Source organism: Ursus maritimus, unplaced genomic scaffold (assembly GCF_017311325.1).
Source record: "Ursus maritimus isolate PB19 unplaced genomic scaffold, ASM1731132v1 scaffold_30, whole genome shotgun sequence".
NCBI classification, from domain to species: Eukaryota; Metazoa; Chordata; class Mammalia; order Carnivora; family Ursidae; genus Ursus; species Ursus maritimus.
The window spans coordinates 25,994,577-26,020,683 of record NW_024425564.1 but is presented as its reverse complement, the minus strand read 5'-3'; the positions used below and the strand labels follow the sequence as shown (position 1 = coordinate 26,020,683).

At 46.3% G+C, this 26,107-nt stretch overlaps 1 protein-coding gene across 1 annotated transcript in view; it reads right to left on the bottom strand.

Annotated features, from left to right (window-relative positions):
* Positions 1 to 26,107, bottom strand: part of JARID2 (jumonji and AT-rich interaction domain containing 2) — a 187,331-nt gene that overhangs the window by 135,950 nt on the left and 25,274 nt on the right. Inside the window, exon 2 of the mRNA XM_040645071.1 lies at positions 2,370 to 2,505. Coding sequence (XP_040501005.1) covers positions 2,370 to 2,505 — 136 coding nt within the window. The remainder of the gene's footprint in view (positions 1 to 2,369; positions 2,506 to 26,107) is intronic.

The window sequence follows — 26,107 nt, the reverse complement described above, 5'->3', positions numbered from 1 at the left end:
CATCTTGCAGGGCTGTGAAAACCGCTCTCCCCACCCCACCCCCCATCACGACTAACCTATGTCCATTTGCCCCACAGTGAAGAACCCCAAAGATGGGGTGCTGGGACATCCAGCTCAGGACAAGGTCCTTCTACTGTGCAGTATGGAATGAGGGTTATGAAGTATCTGTTAAATAAGGGACATCTATATAGACACACACGCGCGCGCGCGCAGCACTGTTCACAATCACCCCGCTCCCAACCTCAGCGGCCAAAAAAGTCTGCAAAGCTCCACTGCTTTCGGCTTTCTCTGGACCACGTGCCCTAAGAGCGCACTGCTGAGGTTCGGGGATGTACAGAGAAGGAGTTATTCCCCCAGTGAACAATGCTGGTTTCCCGATCTCTCCAGTAGGCCCCCGATGAGAAAGCACACTTCGACCTGTGAGCGGCCTCTAAGAAAATCATTCTTAAAACCAGAGGTGTTTACTTAGAAGTGCTATGGAAATCCACGATACAGAGTGACAGACATGGGGACTTGGCCGCACGGACACCAAGAGGAACCAGGAACGGGCATCTTCACAGCAATCCCACAAGCAAGAGAGGCAGGCCTTGGTGTCCCCGTATTGGAAAGGAGACAGGAAAAAACGACAAGCCAGACCTTATCGGCATGAAATACAAACTTCCACACCAAAAACCCCCTGTTCTTCATGAAATTGGTACAAGGGTTCTTTAAAGTCTTCAGTGATCCCCACAGAGCGGTCTTTGCCAGTTTTCTTAGAATTCCCTCCTCGGCACTGCCAAACCCTTAACGAGGCCACTTAAAAACGAGAGTTACCTTTGCTCGATGAGGCTGGCAGTGCCTGTTAGACCTCTTGAAGGGCTTTAAGTTTTTGTTCTTTTACCTAAATTCCACCTTTATTTAATTCTGGACACCTGGCTAACTTGTCCTAAAAATCGGATTTTTTCCTCAGGTAGGTTTTTTGTTTGTTTTTTTGTTACGAGATCCCAAAAGCACTAAGGCCTTACCACTCCTACACAGCAGGACGAGAGCATGCCTTATCACGACAGTAAAATCTACACCCCCCCCCAAAGCCCCTGGTCTACTGTAACCTTAGGGTGCAGGGAGACTCTCCCCCGACAGGCTCCCCTCAAACACGCAGAACCAGACACTACGTTCAACAAGAAGCAAGGACACCAAGAACAATCACGTCACACGGGGCTCCAGATTTTAGACTTGTGGCAACAAATTCTACTGATTTTGCTTCCATGCATGTGAAAAATTAAAAAAGAAAAAAAAAGTGGGGGGGGGCTTTCCCATATACATGTGGATTCTGACTTCCAAGAGCTTCTTGTTTTAGGTCACACAGAACCAGAAGAAGAGAGGGACAGGCCTTGGGTGGGTGGCAGGGTAAACCCTAGAGTTCGGAGAGGGTAACTCACCTTACAACGAAGCCGAATGCAGGACAGTGGACGCCCGAGGCGAAACTGCCCCTGTGGACCCTGGCAAGCTCTCAAGTACCGCCACGCGTCCCTACTCTTATCACCCCACGACCAGAGCAGAGCCTCTTAGAAAGAGCCATCACCACTTCCGTATCTCTCCTTGCTCCAAGCCAGGTACAGACCAGAACGTGGTCCACTCATTCACATCTACCTAGAACTCTGAGGCCTAGTGAGGCCCAGGGCGACTGGGGAATGCCATCAGAGCCACATCCGCTGAACTCAAAAAAACACACTGGGACCCAACGCATGTTCTGAAGTGGCTTCCACTGGATGATTTCAGCCCCATCCTCCGACGCCTGTGAAATCGAGACCGCGCAGCGAACTCAGAGAGGAACAGGCTTCCTTCCGTGCTGCAAGGAGACTTCTAATAACCATATGGCTGCCACTCCCAAATGCACAGGAATTCTAGGCCACCGTCTACCTGCTGCCACGTAACCACCTGCTCGGCCTGATCAGCAAGGAAAAGCAGCAGCCCCTAGGAGGCTGCTGACCCAGAGAGCACGAAGGACAGCAGGCACCCAGAAGACTCAAGCTACTTCCCACACAAACAGGGAAAATGGACCAGGAGCTCCAGGGTGCAGCGAGAGCTAAGCAGAACGACAGAGATCCACAGAAAAACCTGTAAGGCGGACTCTACCTTCAACCCAGACCTGGTAGAAATCAGATCACAGCCCTCGTCTTATCTGTAGGGAACAGACTAATTAAGGCACCTTGCCAATTATATCACACAGCACATAACGGAGCTTAAAAATGAATCCATAAACCCAGTCAGATGTCCAAAGAAACTGCCATGAGGGGCCTGAGAAGCACAAGCCGCCCAAAACACATCCAATGCAGAAACAAGGCCGTGCCCCAAGATCCCAGCCGATTCCAACAGAAGAGGCAACTCACCATTCACTGTTTTCAGGCTCCCAGCAATGCCTTCCCCGTGCTGCCTCTTCTGGGCATTCTTGAACTCCTTCAGAGACAAATAAAGGACTTTACGTACCACCCTTTCTTCTGACCATGGAATCCCATCACTGTCATCCTGGAGAAACAGAAGAAAGGGAGAAGGGAAATCACTTTAAAAAAAAAAAAGGGGGGGCCAGTAAATATTAAGAGTTAGAATAAATCTTAAAAAAAAAAATCCAAATGAGCAGGACGCTACTGAGAACCAGCGCTGGAGGCCGGAATTCCACCACGTGGTCACGATTCCAGCCCGGCCCCTAGCAGAAAGCTCCCGCACAGCCTGTCAAAGGCCGTGGAAGGAAGACAACCACCTCGCTTCCTTTACAAACCCTGCGCCCAAATATCCTTATTAGAGAGTAACCCTGAAGTTTCCTGCCGGGCAAAAGAGGCGTTAGTACACCCACAAGCAGAGGGCCGAGGAACGACTGTCCGGGAGTTCCGCTGAAGAACTCCAGAAGATGTCCTGCCTTACAAACATGTGCTGTTGTCACTGGGGAGGGGTTGGTGCTGCCTTCAGAGAATTTACCATTCGGTCCGAAGAAATGCAACTGGATCTGTACTGACCCCTCACTCATGGAAAGGAGTCCTAATTAGGGAAAGAGACAGAGCACTGTGGAAAACAGACCATGAATCCTGGCGGGTACGGGTAGGAAGTCTGCGAGGGAAGGGGTGACTTAAAGGGGGAGGGGGAAAAAAAAAAGAAAAATACACACAGGTTAATAATAGGTCTTGAAGGTCTAATTTGCGTGGCTCCCTTAGGTCTGTGGTAACAGACGCAATGTAAGCTCCTGCGAGAGGCACAGAAGAAATGAAGGCCAAGTTGGGCGGGAGGGGGTTGGGCCCCGAGCCCATCCCAGCCACTCCAGCAGTAACCCCAGAAAGACAGCAGAGAATCGAGAAGCAGCAAGAGGAGGAGGGGAAGGAGTCCCCCCAAGCAGGGGAGTGAGAACGGGAGCCAAGTCTGGAAACAACGTGGACACATTGATCTGGGATCTGAGCAGAGGTAACGGTTTCAGGGAACCAGCAAGAAGGTCTGTGTAAGGTTTGAAGTGCTGCTTCACACATGGCCAAGGACAGTCGCAGGTTCGCGCCTCTAGATACCGGCCCACTATCTGTGAACCCAAGAGGCCCTTATGTTCACAAACTCCCTTCAAGACTAAGCATTTCAGAACCGTTCGCCTTAGAAGGATGGGAGCTTCTCAGATACTTCAGGCCTTAGGAGAGTAAGGAGAACCTTAACATCCTGGGTAAAAGCAGGAGTGGGGGAGGGTGGATATTTGGGATCGTTTTGCTCAAACAGGTGGACTTACACGGCGCAAGAGCCAGGCCGGTCCCGCATGCCAGAGAGAACCCGCACCACTCGCCAGTCCCGGGAAACGTCCACGGGACTAGGTCAGGGGGCTAGAGGACGTGAGGTCTCTTCCAGTGCTCACATTCCTAAACTCTGCACCAACACAAACTACATCTAGAAATCCAACCACACGGAGACTCTAAAGTCCTAAATAACTTTAAGCTTCACTTCGGTTAAGCTGCCAGGATTTTCCCACAAGGAGAACGCTCTTCCATCTTCTGTAATAAGGGGGAAGAGAGCCCTGGGAAAGAAGGGCTAGGATTTCCACCTTCCCCACGACATCCTCCCACTCCTGCAGACCTGCCAAGCTGAGATTTCCGCTGGATCCAGCGGAAGAAGGCACATCCTGTCTCCCCGGGGGCGCTCCCCAGAGAGGCCAGCGAAGTTCTACGGGCCAGGGTTGGCGGGCTGAGGCTCAAACCCAAAAAAGGCTGAAAGAAGCCAGCAAACGGCCTCCACCTGAGCGAGGAGCACACGGAATTTCTGAGCTGCAACTGCGTACAAGTCACTCCGTACCTTCCAATCACAGGATTCACCAACGGATAAGAGAAGCCCTCTGACCAGACCCCATGTGAGCAACAAGAACCAACAGAAGGACATATCCACACCACACACAAAAGGCACAAAGAAGGTGAATTCACTGTTCCACCAGCACCCCTAGCCGATGACTTGCATCTGAGTGAGAAGCGCTGACTCCTCCCAACCTTTAGACAGTGAGGCTGAAACCCCAGCGTTTGTACGGAGGCCCGAAGTCAGAATGAAGGCACCGGTCGGAACACGATGCAGTAAACTCCGTACAAGAGCCTCGTACCCCTAAGTTCTCATTAAAACAAACCATGTGAGCTGAAACCGCCCACCACGGAAGATGCAGTTCCGGTTCGCTTACTCACACAAGCAGCTTCGTGAAATCTATAAAGTACTTTAAATACAGGAGAACAAAATCTATGACCCGGATTATGGGGTTTCAAATTCTAGACATTAAAAAACAAACCCTTTTTTTTTTTTTTTTTTTAACACAAGAGTTCTTTTCTGTGATGTACAGTGCTGGTCAAGCCTTGTCACCTCCCTTGATGTGGACGCAAGACACAAACCTAGTAGGTAATAAGGGGACTCTGTTCTGGTTCCAAAAGCTCCACAGGTGGGTAATAATTCCGAAATTAAAACTTAAGCTGCTTTTCACAGCTGCAAGGTCAAGATGAATCACCCCACGCTACGCTAGCAGGCTTGCACTCCTCCCCAGTGGAATGCCAGATGCAAAAAGCATAGGGTGCCTGCACCCCACAAGCCGGGAACACAGAGGTAGCCCAGAGGGGGGTCCTGGAAGGTCTGCAAGAAGGTACCTCAAGTCCGACACGCACTCTGCTGTAGCCTTAGCTGTCGTTCAGAACAGCCAAGGGCTGAGAGCTCCAAGAAAAGCCCAGACAGAACTATCATTAGATGTCAGGCGACTCAAAATGCAAACACCTAAGACTTTTTTATTTCCTCCTCTTCAACAGTGGTCTCATTTTTTAAAAAGATTTTATTTATTTGAGAGGGAGAGATCGCACACGAGCAAGCACAAGCAGGGGGAGGGGGACATGGGGAAGGAGACATGGGGAGGGAGACGCAGACTCCCTGATAGTGGTCTCGTTTAATCAACCATTTAAACAACATCTGCGTGGGGCTGGGAAATCCCTTTCACCACTGACATCCCAGCACCTAGGGCCTGCCTGATAGAATAAGAGCTCAATGAATATTTCAGGGAAACAAAAAGACTCAAGCTTACTCTTCACACTACCTTTACCTACACTTGGCCTGCCGGTCCCTAACCTTACAAACATCCAGGGTGTGTTAAGTAGAGAACAGTGCTGGAAATCCTACAGTTTTCTTGACTCAAGTCACCGCTACCCCCCATAAAACACTCCCCACAGTGATAATCCAAAAGGACTATCTACCCTCTCATTCTCAGCAGTAAGCTTATCCACGTACTGGAGACTTCGTCCTGCAATCACCTAGTTCCCTGCCACTAAATGGCACCTATCTAGAAATCCGCATGGTCTCCTAGGGCCCAAACCTGATGACCGGGCCACAGCCCCTTACCTTAGGCTAAATTCTGGCTCCCCTCCCCCCTGTAATCCTCCAGGATTCTTGCAGGCTCTTTTCCCTGCACGCTCTATATCCAATTATGCATTCCCAAATCACTATTTTTCAAAATCATCTGATGGTCCACTCGTGCCTCAGTGTTCAAAATTCCTAATGATCCCCTTTGACCTTCCCTAGACCCCCTTTAGGCCATGGGATCCTCCCTTCTCGTCAGAAGGGATCCTGCCAGATTTGACAGAACAGGGAGAGATCAGGGAGAGATCCTTTCTTGGTTTCCTCTGGGATGCTTCCCCAGAACCATGTACCCAGTCCATTCTGGTTTACTGGTCAGCTTAACAAAAGGCGGCCCAGGAAAAACTGTAGCCACGACAGAGGAAACCGGCGGCTTAATTCTGATGCAAATTCAGGCGCCTAGAGTGTGTGTCCGTTCTTTCTATGCATTTCCTTAAAGACTTTTTTTTTTTTTTTAAAGCTACTTGCCATTGGGGCATCAGTAAGACCTCTACGTTTTTACATTTTCATCAGATTATTGGGGAAGTACAATTCAAGCCCCAGACAATGTAGCACCCTCCCTCATTCCCATCCCCTAATTTCTTAACCTGTATTTCCCCAACTCCAAAACAAATGCTTTGCAAATACTGCCATAATAAGAATATGTGGGCATGCTGACAGGATTTAAAAAAACAACAAGAAAAAAAAAAAAAGAACAAAAAAATCATCACGCAGATCTAGATTCACTTTGCTATTCTGACTGTTAAAAATCACTTTCTTCGGCAAATGAAAAATTGAGTATTTAGGTCTTCAAAAAAGTAAAAGTGACAGGGTTTTCTTTTCATTTGAAAAACGTTTCCCATTCTTTGAAATAGCTGGAGAATCTCTTATCAAAAATGGCAGCTGGTCAGGAATTAAACTTGAATGCTTATGGTCATAATCTTTTTTATTAAGAGAAAAAGAGCACAGCATAACCCTTAGCTGCTCCAAGTTTTGTAAAAGACATGCAAGAAAATGGAGTGCGAGGCCAGCACAAGAGGATACGACACTCCCTGTGGCAGACAGCACCCAGGAACGATTCTCCAAAACTCACGTCCGGGTTAGAGATTAAAAAGCTTGCTACCATCTCCTTTAGGCTTTAAATGGGGCAGAAAAGGAAGTAATCACAAAACTCTTTAAAAAAAAAAAGAGAGAGAGAGAGAGAGAGATGAGTTTCAATGTCTAGCCCAAGGTCACACAGCTGGAGAGAACCTGGAGCTGGCTTGTGTGGTCAATGGGTCCACACCAGGCAGCAGGTGCCCAAAGCGAAGTTTTAAAACTCGGAAACTCATTCTTGAAGAGAAAATGTCAAACCTGTAACTCACATGAACTCCTCAATGAAAGCAAAATTAAAATTACTCATTTCAAGAGGTGAATGGAAACATTATGTGGGGGGTGGGGAAACACCACCACTACCACCAACCCAACCCAGAACCATTCACGTGCAGCACTAGCTGGAGATTAGAGAAAGAACAGGAGGAAGAGGGATTTTCTCCTACTGGTCTCTGCAGCTACCTCGTGTAATTGGAACAACACCATTCTAAGGTCATTTCTCAAGACATCCGTATGCCATCTGGCTCGGTGTGTGTTATGGTTTCAAATTCAGGCCATCTTGATTGAGGAGAGGGAAAACGAGGATGGAAATGCATGGGTATGACGGAAACGCTTCTGATTTCAAAAGCAAAAACAAAGACACCTTTCCTAACAATTACAGCGATTTACAAATGAAATAGGGCCCGTCCAAGGTCAGATCCTTAATTTCCCATCACTTGTCAGCAAACTACATCAGAGACTCATGCATCACAGGTAGAATGACCAAGCAGTTTATCACACCAACCAAGGGCATCGTTAATAATGATGCAGGAAGGACTGGTAGAAACTGGGACACAGGTCAACCAACCAATTATACCAGGTGTCCTTTCCAGCAGATACAAATCCATTAAGAAAAAAAGTCTAGGGGGCGCCTGGGTGGCACAGCAGTTGGGCGTCTGCCTTCGGCTCAGGGCGTGATCCCGGCATTATGGGATCGAGCCCCACATCAGGCTCCTCTGCTGTGGGCCTGCTTCTTCCTCTCCCACTCCCCCTGCTTGTGTTCCCTCTCTCGCTGGCTGTCTCTATCTCTGTCGAATAAATAAATAAAATCTTTAAAAAAAAAAAAAAAGAAAAAGAAAAAAAAACTCTAATACACCAGAGATCATTTTTAACCACATCACCCAAGAAAAATAAAGCCAACATCCAAGACGTACCAGAAATGCAGTGATACACACCTGTGTTTTAAATTGAAATCCAGAACCTCCCCACTGAGGTTTTAAAGGTCAACTTGCTTGGGGGGGGGGGATCCCTTGGGACTGGCACAGTTAGAGATGGCATCACAGTCCACAGCAAACACTCATGCTTCCACAGGGAGGGCGCACAGGAAATCAAATGCTCTTTGCAACCTCCTGTAGGTTCAACAAGCAGATGTGGAAGGGAGGGTGGGATTGTTCGGGAAGAGAATGTTCAGATTCAAAGGTAGGAAGACCTTCTCCTTCAGGAAACCGCTGTACGATGGCTCATACAAATGCTAAGACAAATGATTAGGTGTTTGGATCACAGGAGCCACTGGAAAAGTTAACCAATTCCACCAGCATGTGCTATAGCCTCTCTCTATGCACCTTGCCAAGGCTCTGGGAACGGAGGAACTTGTGACTTTCTACTCCTTTGAAAATGAAAAGGGAGTGCCATGGCCCAACTCCAACGCTTAACCCGACCCGAAGTTGGATTAACAAGAAATAAGCACTTCATGGAGAGGAGGAGAATTGGGGGGGGGGCGGGTCTGGCAGGTGCACAGAGCCAACAAGTAAAGAGACAAAATTTGAAAGACCGGGTTCGTGAGGGAGATGGAGAAAAACTGAGAGCGCTTTCCTCATTCCAGGGAAAACGACTGGAACCCTCCCCATGAACGCCTTTTCTTTTCAGAACAAGCTCTGCGTATACCTGTTAAGTCGTCCTACTTAATACAATGTGTTGCTGTCTGAAACGCCAGCCTCTTCCATCAAGCTTGAGAAGAGTAACAACGAAAGCACCCCCCCAAAAAGGGGGGCATAGGGGTAGGGGAGGTGAGGCTGTCTTGATTCTTGACATGGATTCCACGTAAACAAGGATGTACAGAGCCAAAAAATAAATGAGAAAATACTGAAAAATGGGAGCGCTATAACTCAGGCTAAAACTTAATGTTTCTTCCCTTTTCAAAAATAATCATGTCTTCTCCATTACAAATCTCCATTTCTCAAATCAACCTGATGCTAATCCATTTTTTTTTAATTCCATGAAATGGATCAACAGTCAATGCTGACAATATCAAAGAATATTCAGATCTAGAAAGTGGACAAGCGGCCAGGAAACCACGGACTTACTGAACTTGTGAATGATATTTGCTCTGCCTGGACTTTAAATTAAAAAGCACTTCCAGCAGCAAATTTCCCTCAGACAGACATGCTTCCTGGGATAAAGTAAACGGCCTGAAAATGCTTATGCAAGGAGAGTTTTACTTCTTCCAAACTCCCATTAAATAATGTGTACTTATCTTTGATTACCGCCTATTTAAAAAAAAAAAAAAAGCCACAGCTGAAATTGGATTAAGAACTTCTGCTGAAAACGATTTATTGCATAACACACAACTCTGACAGCCTGATTCTCCGGCCACCAACTGAGTCTTTATAAAAATCTGCTGGGCAGCTGCCAAGTCAGCTCTTTTGCGTCTGAGCATGTCACATTGCTGTTGTCAAGACAGCGGCAGCATGGGCTGCGACAGCCCCACGTTCACGGGTAAGCGGTGCAGTCAGGGAACCATCCACCCTCCCGAAGCTCTTCATCCAACACTTAGTGGTTTCGACATCATCAGAAAAGCGCGAGACCTACAGCAGGATAACCTCCAAGAATTCTCTGGGTTGACCATCTACGTTCAAGTGTAGGGAGATGGGGAAAGTACTAAAACTCAAGTGACAAAGAAATGCTGGACCGGTGTCTTCAAAAACCCAAGCAGAACGAAGGACAGTCGACTCAGCATCAGCAGTGCTGATGGGGCAAGTAGACAAGGACTTCATTTGGGGATGTTACTAACGTGTAGGTTCCCAAAGGAATTCTAACCGATTTGGATCTTCTCATCATTAAGCCTTTTTAATGTGAAGAATACACCCCATCCCTCCCCAAAATTCCCCAAATGGCACTAACCGATAGAGTAGCCACCAGCTACATGTAGCCACATCTACAATTAATTACAATTAAAAAAAATATATGTTCCAAGTTGTATTAGACACACTTCAGGTGCTCAACAGCCGCATGTCTCCCTACAGAATGTGTCCATCATCACCAGAAGCTCCCATGGCTAACACGTTTCTTTCCAGAGCATCCTTTTTGTGTTTCATTGGATAGGGTTTCAAGAACTGTGGGCCACTTCCTGCTGCATTTCCATCATGTCCCTGAGATTCTTCAAAGGATGTACCTTTATGCTTAGGAAAACTCAGGAATATTAAATACTTTGCACAAGAATCCGAGTCGCAAGTAGGGGAGAACCACCTGAATTACAGATACCCATACAATGCTCAGGAAAATAGCTGCCATCCTCTCTGCTACACCAGGCCTTTCAATTTTGCAGGGGATGTAGAGGAATTCTGGGGATAAAGTGGGAGACTTTTCAGTCTACAAGGAAGCCCTGGAAACACACCGTTTCTGTAGGTCTTCAAATCATTTTCTAAGGACTCTCCCACAAAATAAATCCTCCAGGAGGGACGCCTGGGTGGCTCAACTGGTTGAGTGTCAAACTCAGGGTCCTGGGATCAAGCCCCACATCGGGCTCCGAGCTCAGTTTGGGGATTCTTGCTCTCTCTCCCTCTCCCCCCTCCCCACCACATGCGCGTGCTCTAAAATAAATAAATCATTAAAATAAATCCTCCAGGATTAAGACTAGACAAAAGCCTGTTCTCCACCAGCCAGTTTCCAAGCACCAACAGGGTGACCCAAACCACTGAGATGGCTTGCTGCCCCAGCTCCTGCCAGGACCAGTCAAGGTTATGGCCCTCTGAGCAATTTTTACACTCCTGTTTCCTCCCTGAGGCCCTAGGACACTGCTGGGAACGTTTTAGGAGTTCCATCAAGAAGCTGACTGGTTTGTTGGCTTTTTTGGCTCAGCAGTGCCCCCATCCAGGATGTAAGCGTAAGTGTACGTACCTGCCCAGGACACCAACTGCCTGGTCCCACTAGATCATAAGCCACTGGATCGATTTTTGGCCTTTTTATGAAAACTTATCAAATTATCAGAAAGCATACAAATAAAATCCTGCCCTTGGGTTGAGGGTAAATGGATCCTGTGCCACATTTGTGCTGGTGTGTTTTACCCCCCCTTCTCATATCCTCCAGCCCTCTGCAGAGAGAATGACCTAGAATTGATGGGTCTCCAGAAACCGTTTTCATGTCTGCCTCCCCCTCTATGAGCACTTCACACACTGATAAGTGTAGACCACTATGTGGCAGGCCACATCCTACGTGTTTCTCGCTCATAGTCCCCTCCCCATTTTACAACTGGCCTATGAAGTATTATCACACAAACATCTGCAAACGACCAACCTTAGGCAAAGAGGTGTGAAGACAGATCCCACCCGAATTAGTCGGTGTTGAGTCCAGAGCACCTGCCGTGTGCCCTATTCATCTCTGTGCTCCCAACAAGGAGCAAGGAGTCTAGCACACATGGTGTATTCGAAACCATCTCCCAGGAGTGAACACTTAGAAACAGATGGAAAACAAGACAGTGGCCTCGAGGTAAGAGGGACCTGGACTCCCAATTCTAGAACTGTTTCCCCATGTGTAGAAGAGTGATCGCCGACTCGAGCATCCGTGAGAAATCTCCACAAGGCTTGACGACCGCCCCCCGTTGGGGGCCCCACCTCCACAGTCGCTCCCAGGTGATGCTGACAGTGCTGGCCTGGGGACCACACACTTGGAGAATCACAGGTGCACACCAGCCTTGTGGTGGATTGGACTTCCTCGCTCCCTAGGAAAATGGTTCTCACTGCCATGAAAAGCATGGTAATTGCCAAATCTAACACAAACTTTCTACTGGCAACCTGATTCCCCCCTCGCTTTCCTAGTTCCTGTCCCCCGACCACTTTTAACTAGGATTTTTCTGCGCTTCCCAATCTGTAATGATTTTATTTTATTTATTTATGTGACAGAGAGACAGCCAGCGAGAGAGGGAACACAGCAGGGGGAGTGGGAGAGGAAGAAGCAGGCTCATAGCGGAAGAGCCTGATGTGGGACTCGATCCCGGATCACCAGGATCACGCCCTGAGCTGAAGGCAGACGCTTTAACGACTGCGCTACCCAGGCGCCCTGTAATGATTTTAATACCCATGACTACTCATGCATTTTCTTGACAATCTCCTTCCTCCTCTACCCCGCCCCCACCGTCTTGTGGGATTCTACCGCAATTATCCCTCCTACAGACCTCCTGCCTACCCACGATTTGAAATCCTAGAGCAGGACGTGGCACCTTCTCATTCACCTCCACTCCCTAAATCCAGGTATAATGCTCTTTGTCTTTCTAGTCCTCAGATACAGCCTTGAAACACACTCTCCTCTCCCCTCTTACAGAGGAAACCTTCCAAAATGACTGCCACCAACCAATCCCTGGCCCAACCATCCTCCACACACAGTCTTCCTCTTAAAAACAAACAAACAAAAACAAAACACCCCCCCACACACACACACCACACACACAAAAAAAACAGAGCGACCATGAGTTACCCTGGAAAACCATCAATCCATGTCATTCCTTCCCCTTACACCAAAGCCTTCCATGGCTCCCCAGTGACTCCTACAGGGGAAATTTCCAAATTTCTTAGCATGGCCTACAAAAATTCCTTTATAATCAACCCAACTTACCTTCTAGGCTGCAATTCCCCCACAACTGTCAATACCCACCCCCAGGACAACCTCCACAAGAGGTGACCTCTCTCTCATCTTGCATCTGCATCCCAAAAGAAATTCCAGGAAACCCGAGTACTGGCGTTTATTAACTAAATAATCATTGTGACTTCAGTAATTCCACAGAAAATAAAGAACAGACTTTCTAAATGAACCAGTGAGAGTCCATTCTCAATTCGTTTTCATATCAATACCTTGGTACCAAGAAACACAGTCAATTGGGCTCAACAGTCAATTAGACTCAATTTACCACCTATGGCTGTTTCAGTATTTACCCACAGCTCTTGGTTTCCTATCACATAGAATGCATGATTCTGTGTGACCAGGACCCTCTGTACAAGATAACAATGGTTTTCAAATGGATAGATCTCCTACAAGTCAATCTAGTCCTAGTCCAGTAACAAGATTTAACTAGATCACCATTTCACACTGGTTTCCAAGTCATCATTACTGCCACCTAAAAAAAAAATGGAAATCTTCCTTGGTGCGTGCATCCAAGCCAGTTCTAGTATTGTTCCTTTCGTGCAGGACAAGATTTCCTGTGGTTATTTAGCTCTATAAAACCCAACGTACCAGTGTGTGGTTCAATGAAGAGATTCACGCTCACCTATAGGTTGACAAAGCTCCCCTAAAGTCACGAGGGATGACCCCCCACAAAGAGAACATTGCATGTATACAATCTCATTTTAAATCAAAGCTGCTAGGGAAAGCAAATATGGCTATCTGGAGGCAAAGTCATGATTCTTCCTCTGCTGACATTTCAGTGATAAGCAAAAACTCATGTTATAAGTAACATGGATTTAAGTGGAAGCTTACCACTGACACGTCAGCCAGCATGTATGAAAAAATAAAGCAGCAGGCAGAGGACAATTTTACTCTCAATGGAAACCACTGGAGAAGTTTTGAGCAAAGAAGGAACAATCTGATCTACATTTTTTAAAAGTCCCCCAGGGACTGCTCCGTTGAGAACAAACACTTATTAGGCAGAACCAACTCGATGCTTATCTAGAATGTGTGACAAAGGGGGGGGTTAAAGATAAACTCCAAAATGTTTCATCTCCGTAAACGGAGTCTCACCTCGGGGGAAAAGGAAGACACTTCTGAGAAGAGTGCTCTGGAACAGAGAGAAGGGAGGAACCAGAGTTTCATTTTTAGGCTTCCTAGTCTGAGTTTCCTATAACCTGCCCTAGGAGAGATGTCAGAGCTCAGGCCAGGGGTCAAAACGAGAGATCGGAATATAACCAGTAGTTTAAACATCAATTTCTTGTACCCTAATTTATTGAAGGGCAGAAAATGCAGTTTATTTGTCCATGTGAAAGTTAGGAACGAAGTCAAATAAAGGGCTGGCTAACCTGGATGACTCATTTTATGGCTAAGAAGGTTTCTAGAGCCTTAGGTAAGATAATGCTTTTAAAAATAGCGAGTGAAGACGGAGGGGTGAGCATGAAGGGAGAAAATGGAGGTTTCACGTACTCAAGAGTCATTCTATAAAAACCCACTTGTCACCACAGCCCTAATTTACCAGTGATGGCCGGTCAACAATGGGGCAGTGATCAATACAGGTGACACTGGCGCTCATCAGCTGGTGCTGGTAAGAAAATTCTGTTCAGCCATGTGAAGTCCTAAATAAAATCAATCTGTCATACACCCCAAAACTATCCCTTCTTCTATATAGGCTTCACGTGCAAATAAGAAAAAGGACGAACATCCACCCCTATGCAGAGACAGGCACCCAAGGAGACACTGGCCTGAGGCCTGTGCTCATAGGTAGTCAAAATACGGTCACAAGATGCCCCGTACGGCAACACCGGGACGACGCAGTGACGTTTTCAAGAGGTCACAAAACAAAGATCTGTGTGGAGATCCAAATTCCAATCTGTTCCCCCTCAAGTGAACTGAGGAAGGATCCTGGCTAGACCCACAGACAGAAAAGCTGTTGGGGACACCGAAGGGCAGAACACTACAAAATCCAAAAGGCATAAACCCCAAGACCTGGAGGCAGAATACAGAAACCCAATGGCTGGTGAGTAATGAACATCCTTATTTTACCCACGGCCACGAGCCACACCGCCTTGCTATACCTCCGGCCCCTGAAACCAAGATTCTCACCTTAAAGATACTCCTTTACTGGGTTTACCCAAAAAAAAACCCATATTCTTATCTTCCAAATAAGTCAGTCTTTCTCACGTCCATTGCTGAGGACTTGTGCTCAGGTTTGAGCAGCCCCGGAAGCTCTTCTCCAGAATGCTACGTGTGTCAAGCTTGGCTGCCCTGGAAACCCCCCTGGGGAGCTTTATGAAGTACAGACCTCACCCCCATTCGGACTTGAACAGGTTGGGGTTGTGGCATGTGCCCCAAGATTTTGATAAGCCCAGATTCACACCTCTGGGACTCAGCCCTGGGACCATCTATTGACACTGCCACCCTCAGTAAAAAGCAGTCTCACAGCACTAATGACTATTCTTAACAACTGCCCAACAGCAACCCTTGTTTATATTAGGAGTGTCAGAATTGTTGAGCAAATGAAGCTAAGAAAACAGAAAGAAACTCATGTAAATAAGGAAATCAGATAACTATTTAAATAGATACCCAGAATGTCCTAATACACTTTTACTGTTTTTACAGAAATTCTCGAAGATCAAGATTTCAGTGTTCTCTGAAATAGAGAGGAAAAAAAAGTTTTAGCAGATACTAAAGCTTTCGTTCCTTGAAACATAAACTGAGCACCTATTAGCTTGAAGGAAGTGAATCGAATGGCTGTAAACTACTCAAAGTTTCCAGAGTTCCCACTGAATGAGGGAAACCCTGCATGTCTGAGTCAGAGATCAGTTCTGGTTTGCCAATAATAAATACAAAAATAACATCTCAGTACAAGAATCAGGAAACCAGGTTAGGACTGCTTGTGGATTTAATTCTGTCAGGAGGGACAGATTTGAAATGTAGGTGACCTCTGACCCAATATCCCATCACAGGGAAGGGAGCTAAACTAAGGTCAATCTACTAGAGGGAGGGAAAGGGGGAAAAAAAAACACCAACCACCTCCACGTGTTGAGTTTTTCTTCTCATTTATCTAAAACTCAAGCTACTGCCAAATACTCCCAGTCCCCAAGTTACCTGAAAGACACAGGTGAAGCTTCTATTCCTCTTCTTGTACAGTAGAGCAGGGACGGTCAGGCTCTACATTCTGGGGTATCTCCTGCCCACCGTGAACCTATAATTCCACTTTGTCTCCAGAGAGACTCCGAGGCCTGCGGGCTCGCTTTTTGTTCCTAACATTCCTCAGTTATCAGGGTCGCTCTCAAAAAGACCTTCTCCAACCTGGCGGGCACACACACAAGAGAAAATAGATCTTGTCCTTCCCACAGGACAGTAATGGATGGATTTTATCCCTAACGTTGATGTAAAGCTCAGGGGTGGGGGGTGGGGGTGCGGGGTGGGTAGTCCTATACAAAACACACAAAAATTTTTAATGGCCAGTTGGGGTTCGACAAACTTTTCAGACCATTTTACAAAAGCCCTGACCTCAAAGAAAACACTTCGCACCGCTAACATACATGCCCACACAAAGAAACACAGCAGGAGCTCCCCAAGGGCCAAAAGAAAATGCTCTCTAGTAATTACCATAAATAGAAAAGGAGACGGGCTTCCTGAGTCAGAGTACAGAGTACAAGAAAAACCACCAGCAACAAAAACATCATAAACAAAATTACACGGCCAACAATAAACCGGGAGGAAGGCGGAACTGCTTCTCAGTGAGATGCAAAGAAACACATCTGGAAGAGGCTCCAACAAGAGGCCCCGTCTATGAGCCTGCAGAGAGGACTGTTCAGGGTTCAACATGCTGCTACCCTCCTTAAATACAGAAGCAGAATGCAAGGACCATTCATTTTCTTTGGTACCAACCGGAAAGTTTCCAAAAAACCCACCAAATAAACTATAGCTTAATATTTGAGAAAAGATTTCTCATTCCTCTGGGCATTTATTATTTCCCCTAAATTTGATACGATTTCCCAATCAATGCCCATTTGATTTTTTTAAGGGGGGGAAATCAATAAAGAAAAGCAGAGATCCTCCCTTAAAAAACAGCCTGAGAACTACTCAGATGAGCACGTGAGGCAGCTGTCCATCAAATCAACCACACTAGCTCCCACTGTGATTACGAGGTTCTCAGTTTGAAATTATGATTTAAGTTCATGGACATGTACTGTATAAATCCTATTCAAAATGAACCTGTGATTAAAGAGAAGCAGCACAGAAAATACTAATGAGTGAAGAGCATAAAAATAAGTCTGCAGGGGCGCCTGGGTGGCACAGCGGTTAAGCGTCTGCCTTCGGCTCAGGGCGTGATCCCGGCGTTGTGGGATCGAGCCCCACATCGGGCTCCTGGGCTATGAGCCTGCTTCTTCCTCTCCCACTCCCCCTGCTTGTGCTCCCTCTCTCGCTGGCTGTCTCTCTCTCTGTCAAATAAATAAATAAAATCTTAAAAAAAAATAAGTCTGCACATTTGCCTCATAATCCTCACTAGCCTGTGAATTGTATTCATCTGACCAAGAATTGTTCTATTACGAAAACGGGTATCTTCACCACTGCAAAATCCAGGGTTCTCTCTGCTTACCATATATGCTGTGAGCTAAAACCAAGAATCAGTGGCTTAACCGACTGAGCCACCCAGGCGCCCCTTCTGGGAAGCTTTCTAAGAGATTTACGTGAAGTAACGCAGTGCTGAGGTAACAGGCAGGTTGGCCAAGGCAGAGCCTGCTGTCTGGCTCCAACAAACCTACCTCAGGACATTCTGGGGCGCTCTCCCTAGTGAGGATCTTTCACTTTGTTCAAAGCTTTTCTGCTCGATGCAAACAGGAGTCTGGAGCCTTTTATCTTAACCTCTAGAAAGAAAACTCTGAAAACTATACACCTTAAAATGGTTAAAACGGTGAATTTTCTATCATGTGAACTTTACCTCAACAACAAAAAACTTAGGATGTTAAATCTGCTCATTTCAAAACAAATTCTACTTTAAATTACTTTGAGATACTGAGCATCAATACTGATGTTACTAGTATTTTATTCCATGTGGAAGTTCTAGAAAGAATATTACTGGCAAACGGGGCTTGAGTTTAAAAAGGCTTGTAAAATCACCCGTCAGTATTCAAAACAAAACCATAATCACGTTTTACCAAGAAAAAATCTATTTTCTCAATACAAAAAATACCAGTAATACTGCAGCTTAAGTGAACCAAAATATGAGCTTATTTTGGTTTTATGTTCACTAGAAACTTCTACTAATGTACTGCTGAAATTAAAAAAAAGAAGTCAACATATAGGAAAGCAGTCCCTTTATAATTCATACGACTTTTGAAGACCCACAGACTTCCTCTTCACAAAGGGCAGGACAGGGCTGTGTGGGATCTGCTCCCCTCTAGAACCAGAGCCATTGCCTGGCCAACAGTAGTGATCAAACCTCCAGCAAGGGAAGGAGCAAGATTCCGGTCATTCATGACAGAATGGGCTCAACCAACATTCTTAACTTTCAGTATTTACTTTGCATCTCTGCTCTGGTTTACAATGGTTTGAACCCATCTCCTAAATACCCTTTAGCACTTGTTTCTCCCATAAGTCTCTTCCTCTGGATCTTCCCTTATCACAGTATTTCTCAAATACCACCTTTTTAATTTATTCTAAGATTTTTACTTGAGAGCGCCCAAATGAGCCCGCAGGCACGCACACTCCTGTATGAGCAGGGGGAGGGACGGGGGAGAGGGAGAAGCAGACTCCCTGCTGAACACGGAGCCTGAGGTGGGCTCCATCTCAGGACCCCCAAGATCAAGACATGAGCCGGAATCAAGAGCTGGACGCTTAACCCACTGAGCCACCCAGGCGCCCCTCAAACACCACCTTTTCAACAAAGTCTTCTCAGACCAGCCTACCACACCGTCTAAGTAACTGCTTCACTTTCTTCACTGGGCTTCTCACCCATGACATTCTCCTTTGTCAGAGGATGGAGTGTATGGTTTTCTCAATTACCCGCTGAATCCCGCCCGTAATGGAGCAAGATCTGTGTGGAGCATTCAGGATGCAGTCGACCCCTGAACAACACGGGTCCAACTTACACACAGGCATTTGCAATAAACACAGCCCAGGACTGTAAACAGATTTTCCTTAGGATTTCCTTGGCATTTTCTTTTCTCTGGCTTACTTTATTGGAAGGACACAGTATATAATAACGTAACGTACAAAATACATGTTAATCGACTTTATGCTACCAGGAAGGCTTCCAGTCAGGAGTAAGCTCTTAGGAATTAAGTTCTGAGGGAGTCAAGAATCATACGCAGGTTTTCAACAGCTCAGGGGGCCCGGTGCCCCTAACCTCCAAGCTGTTCAAGGGTCAACTGTATTCAAAACTTGATTCTCTAGGATTAAACAGTTGTTTTTTTTAAAACCATAAAAAAAAAAAAAAGGGTCAAAGGGATAAGTTAACTCACGTAGCTAACAAAGTCAAGCGTGAACCCCCACCTCCCCACAAAAATCATGGAATCTGGAACCACTTATAAGCTGTGTGATCTCGCGGACTGCCTTCACCAGTCTGTGCCCAAAGTCATGCCAACTGCGTGGTATCACACGGCGGGTCTGGCACAAAGAGGGTGCAGTGAGGGAATGCCCCCTCTATTAGTGAGGGACGACAGAACAAAGAGAACACTTGGCCTGGTTTTCTCCTGCTGCTGTTACTAGCGTCTAACAAACGCAAACTTACTCGCGTACCTTCTGGAACGAAGTTCAAAATCAGTTTCACCGGGTTATAAGGGAGGGGTGGGGCTGGCAGGGCTGGCTTCTCCCACAAGCTCTGAAATCTAGTGTCTTGCCTTGTTTCAAGCCAGCTGCCTGTACTCCGTGGCTTGTGGCCCCGTACCCCATCTTCAGAGAGCACGGCCGGACCGCCCCTCAGCAACCTCGCCTCCCTTCCGCCCTACCTCCGCCTCCTACCTCTGCTTTTATAAGGATCCTCGTGATGACACTGGGTCCACCAGGACAGCCCAGGATAACATCCCCATGTGAAGATCCTTAGTGTAATCACACTGGCAAAGTACTTTTTACACCCCTTAAGGGGACAGCGTTTCAGGAACACACCTGGCAGAATTTTCCCCCCATTTTTTTTTTAAAGAAAACAATCAGCTCCTGATAAAGCAAGAACACCTGAATGGGCCAACAATAAAGGGTGGAACTCGTAGGCTCATCCAGAACTACCATCTCTCAAAGCTTACACTCTCTGTTTCCCTAGAAACAGCAAAGTAATTGAGTGTTTCCATTGAAAAGACTTTTTTTCTCCTGCATTGAAATCATGGCGCAGAGGGGAGCAGTGAACTGGCTGAAGGGTTTTACTATTGTTCTGACTTCTCAATAAAGAGGAACACGGAACGCACATTAGGAGCCCGATCATTTAATGTCGCAAGGGCTTCCCTTCTAAGTCTGCAACTGACGGCTGGAGTCGTGTTAATTTACCTGGGGATAAGAAGTTTCTATTTCTGATTTTACTACTCAAAGAGCGCCCTTCCTGAGTAATGCTTTTTATCTTTTCCTAAATAGAGACACCGCCCAACTGCTCTTCTCAAAACTAGCACTAAAGTAGAAATTTAATAAAGAAAGAAGACATGAATGTGTTGAAAATTTCTCAGATAGGATGATAGGAATTAACCTCAAGATTTCTACTCTAAGACCAAAAGGAGATAATAAACACATGAAAATAAGCTTTGACAGCATTAAGCCATGAGGGAATTCCAACTCGAAACCACAACGAGATACCACTTCATACCCAGTAGGATGGCTATAATCAGACAGACAGACAATAATAAGTGTTGACAGGAACGCAGAGAAATTGGATCCCTCCTACACTGGTGGTAATGAAAACTGGTGCAGTGGTTTTGAAAACAGTCGGGCTCATTCCTCAAAAGGTTCAAGGGCGTCAGCACGAGACCCAGCAATTCCACCCCTAGGTACGTACACCTAGGACAAGTGAGCAAAATGGCCACACAACCTGCCCGCAGATGTTCGTGATGGCCCGCACGTGGAGACAACGCAAACACCCATCAACTGACGAACGGATGAAATGGGACACGCATCCATGAATGGAACTGCTGGACAATAAAACAGAGGTATTGATCTATCCCAATATAGCTGCCCTTCGAGAATAGCCTCTGCTCTCCCACACTACATTTAACTCATAAAACTTTGCACATCCAATGAGTGTTTCCTCCACCGTGAATCTAGGCTCAGGAGCATGTCTGGAAAGGAAAATGCTGGAGCTGCTTACTACCTTTCACCTGCTCTGTCAGCTGGAAACACGCCATTCGTCGTCTGTTCCCTACATGACAGGCCCGCCAAGGAAACTACTTAATAGACATTCAGACAACCTCGTGTTCACAGCAGGTTAAGGGAGAGAAAGGAGAGAGATGAGGAGGGGGAAGGAAGGAGAGACAGCAGTCTCCTCCGTACGGCCCACACAGGCCGCCCCCCACCACCATTTCGCCCGTTCGCGAATAGGCAGGGAGGCAGGTGCGTGACTCCTTCTTTGGGAGTCGACATCTGAGCCAAGAGGAAAAAAAACGGTTCGCCTACAGTGAGAGTGCACGTGTTACTAGGAAACCACGCACAGACAGGGGACAGTGTGACATGAATGTGGGGGAAGGGGGTGGGGGGAAGAATCTAAAGAGAGTTTCTTGTCAACGACTCAAAGAGCTGTACTTGTTAAAACCTACAGCCTCACAGGAATCTCAGCTAAGCATGATTGCTCAGATTCACAGCAGCCTTTAAAGTGTTCTGTTATAAAGAATTACACGTCAATAAATTAATCTGAGTGTAAGAAACAAACAGGATTTCAGGGGAGTAAGGTGGGGGGTAGAGGGGGTGCTGGGGAAGACGAGGCAGCAGTGAGGCCAAGGAAGGCACCCGGCCTGGCCTCTGACAAGCCAGTGGGCAGAGCGGGAGATCCCCTGCTCTGAGAGACACGAGGCAAACCACTCGTGGGAAAAAAAAAAGATAAAAAAGAAAAATCAACACAGACTGCAAATACCTCCTGGCCCGGGACTGGGCACACACATTCTCCTTTAAACGAGCAGAGATACAGGAGTCTAGGCTCCTTCTAATCAACTCTCCAGCCAAGCCCCAAATGAGCTCGTACAGAGAAATCTCCTGAGATGTGATCAGCACAGGGAAGGGGGGGCGGGGGGGAAAGCCTGGAAGAAGCACCAGGGAAAGTGACTCAGGCTGTCTCTCTTCCTGCCAAACGAAGCAGCGACTGATGCCAACACATCCCATTTATAACGCTGCACAAAAGCGTGTGCACAGAGGGACCACACAGCGACTTTGCAGAAGCCTAGAATAACTTCCAAGTTTAACCCATAAAGCGGTCACTTCTTTAAAAGAAAAATCAGCAAATATAAAAGTCACGGTGAATAGGACTGGCCCCCAGAATAGAGCTGCTTCTCTGAGGCTCCAGTCGACCCGGCTTGTGGGACACAAAAGCACCTCCTTCTATTGCCAGGACTCTGCACGCTTGCACCAAAATTTACATATGAGGACAGTGTGGCCTAGAAAGCCGAAGTCACGGTCAGAAAGCTTGCTTGCACTCTACTGGGAAGACGACGGGTGAAAACCCGACCTCCGGCTTCATTATCAACAGTGTCTTTTCATGGCCCTCCACACTGGCCCGGGCTGGAAGCAAGGTTTGCTCTGGCTGGTTCACACAACCATCCCCACCTGGTAGCTAGTCGTGGGAGCAAAACAGGGGCTCTGCCCAAACTCTACCAGCCCTTCCCCTAGTTAACTCAGCTCCGCCTTTCAAGTATTGACTGAAAATGTCTCTTTGCCTCAGAAACGTTTAGAATCTTAGCATGTTGTTCGCCTCTTAGAGCAGAATGCTTCCTCAGACATCCCCCCAAAATGACAGGCTCCCGCACTAGACATGAAGGTCCCTGAGGTGAGCTCTTTAAGTCTTCATGTGAAGCAACATCCTCTTCCTTCACCAAAAAACATAACCTTCAAGTATTGGTGGCGATGAGTATGAAATTCAGCATTATATTTATACCTAACACGACATACCCTCCTGTCAGTCACATGTGACGCGATCCCTTAGTCGTGCAAGATACCAGCTTTGCTTTCCGTTTTCTTTCTTTAGGCTCAATTTCTCCTGCCTTCAGGTGCGCTGGAATAGGCCATCCTAGTGGACCCACCAGAACCTCATCTACTCGGGGGGTGGGGGGAGACGTTTCTTTTTTAAGGTCCTGTAAAACACCTGGTGGTTGTTTTGCATGAAAACGCGAAATTTTGGCCACAACAAATACTTGTTTCGCGAATATGAAATTTGCAGCCTGCTGCTTTCATTTCCATGCCTCTGTTTGCTCCAAATAAATTTACAATATGATCTGGCGTTGAGATGAAGTCTTCACTTCATTTCAATTATGCGAAGTCCCAACAATGCCTATAACTTGATGGAAGGAACGGCAAGACGAACCACCATGACCAAATGCACTCACGCTCAGGCTATGGAAACCGTGTCATGGAGACCACCCGGGTTATTTCTTATTTTAGGCTTTTTAAAAATATGAAAACCAAGTACAACTTAGAGTCAACAAAATATGCCAATTATTGAGCACTACTGGTCAGGAGCACCAATGTTCCCCCATTGGCTATATGGTCTCCATGTTATTAATTAGGGGTATCTGTTAAATAACACATTAACTAAATAACACATTTCCAGATAGAAATAACGAGAAACTGAGTGAGGTAGACCAGAAGACCTGTGGTTGGGCTTCATCATGAACACAGCAAAATGCAGACTGGTCACTTCTGGTGCCCGGTTAATATGCTGCACAAAACAGAAAATGCAATCCTGTATAATGGTCTCTGCATTAGGGAAATCTGCCTCCACTCACGCCTACAGTTTGATCCACCTCCCCCAAATTCTGGTCGTGAGTCAGAAGGGAAGCTGTGTATCCACAGACTGGAACAAGGACGTCCAGCAGCCTTACCCAACGTCTAGGTCTCAGATAGAGTGGGCCCAGTAACCACCTCCAAACCAATTTCTAACTTTCATTGTGTCATGCCTGCATGATAGAAGGTCACTAAAAAGAAGAGTGACCAGGTGTGACATCTGTGACAAGAGATCAGGGGGTCAAAGTGTGAGAAGAAACTTCATCATCAAAAACACAGCTAAAGGACGCCTAGGTGGCTCAGTTGGTTAAGCATCTGCCTTTGGCTCAGGTCATGATCCCAGGGTGCTGGGATCGAGTCCCACATCAGGTTCCCTCATCGGGCTCCCTCTCACCTGCTGCTCCTCCAGCTTATACGTGCACACGTGCTGACAAATAAATAAATAAATTCTTTAAAATAAACAAACAAATACACAGTTACATGGTATTTGCCCTATCTCCAAAACAGGACCGGCAAGAATTTTAACTAGAAAAGATGCCTGTGTGTATTCAGATAAAGGACAGAAAGAGAAATTGGGATCCACTGTTATCTTTGGTGGCTTTCCCTCACTGTCACTTATGGAGACAACACTGCAACCTGTGGAAGGTTCTGGAACTTGCAGGGGGGGGGCGTCGGTGTTTCCTCTCATTCAGACCTCCCTCTACCGTATCCCTTCCCTTTCCCTTCACTGCTTCTTCAGGAGCAACTCGTGTCTGGCGGGCCCAAACCCACCAAAGGATCGTTTGCCGAAAGTGCAATTATCAAGCTGCCAGTGCCAAAACCCAATCCCACTTCTAAAACAGTGCTCTTTAATTTGTGCTCTACCTCCAGACTGAGCAACCCTGGAAATAGAAGTGGGAATTTTCCAACCTGGAAATAGTTCTGACTGAAACCTTCTCACTACCCATTCTCTTTGGAATAACCCAGCTGGGCCTACTTCACTCACATGTGCCTAATTAGGGCACATAATGTGGTTGTGGCAGTGGATGGAGACACTAAAAATTTACCCGCCCACAAAATTCCATTCTCAGATGGAACATCTTTGTTCAGCATCTTCCATCACCAAAAGGAAGTCACCATCTTGGATTCGAGAACAAAAGCTAAAATACCAATGAGGTCCTTTAGAACTAACCAGTACGAATCTACCCCCCCTCACCCACAGATAAGCTACAACCTTGTGGATGGGGTTTCTCTTTTCGTTTGTAAAGAAAAGTGGTAAGTTCACATTACAGTAGGGTCTAAGGAATCTCACTGAAAATGCTTTCCATCCCTAATGCGCATGCTGTTAACTTAGAAAAAAACTTCTTCAGCTGTGTCCTAGAGTTCCTCTCGTGGCCTTAATTAAGGAGTCTTCAACTTCCAGCCTGTGTGCCTGAGACGGTCTACTATATCCTGCCTCTTCCACGGAAATAAATAACTTTTATCCATTTAATTGGCTTGACTTCCCCCCAGCTACCCACCCAAAGAGGCAGTAAATAAGTAAATGCTGAAAACCTCGGCAACAAAGCATATTCTGGTGAGCTCTTCCCGCCCCGATCCTCCTGGTACAGCTGCTTCTCATCTAGCTGTATGCTGTTCCTGTCTGCAAATGCTCGCTTTCTACCCTCTAATGGTTTCAAGGAAGAATAAAGGTTAACTTTGACTTTGACGTTTTTATACTTGAGAAGAAAGCAAGAGCAGTTCTCTCTGCCCTTTCAAGTATAACTAAAAAGAAGGAAAATCCACTAGTTAACATCTGGAACAAAATATTAAATCAAATTAAAATGTTGAGCCATTTCTGTGAGCTTATGAAAAGTTGGAAGCAGTCAATGGAAATTTCCAAAATACATTTTAGAAAATACTACGATAGCCCCTTCCCCCCTAATAATCTGCTATAATGAAGATTCAGAGAAAACAGCACACTTAAAAGAGAAATAATGAAATCTCCTTGGCCCGTAAAGTGGATTTCAAGCCACTAACACCAACACACGCAGTGTAAATTTTTAAGCCCCAAACGGAATTGTATTATTTACGAAGTCAGTGCAATTGGTGACAAACATCCCATTCTTCGTCTCATTTTTGTCCACATCTTCAAACATAAAACATTATGCAATATGCCCGGGGATCTACAACACATAATGGGAATGGAACCATTTCTCATAAATGCTCACCAGCCACGTGAGTGATCAGGGAAGGCAAAATGGATTCTGAACTACTTAAGAGAATGCTTGCTAGCTTAAAATAAAACCACCATTTCTCTTGAGAGCAAGCACACTCTCTTCTCCCTTTCCATACACCCCTCCCCAATTTTCATTAAAAT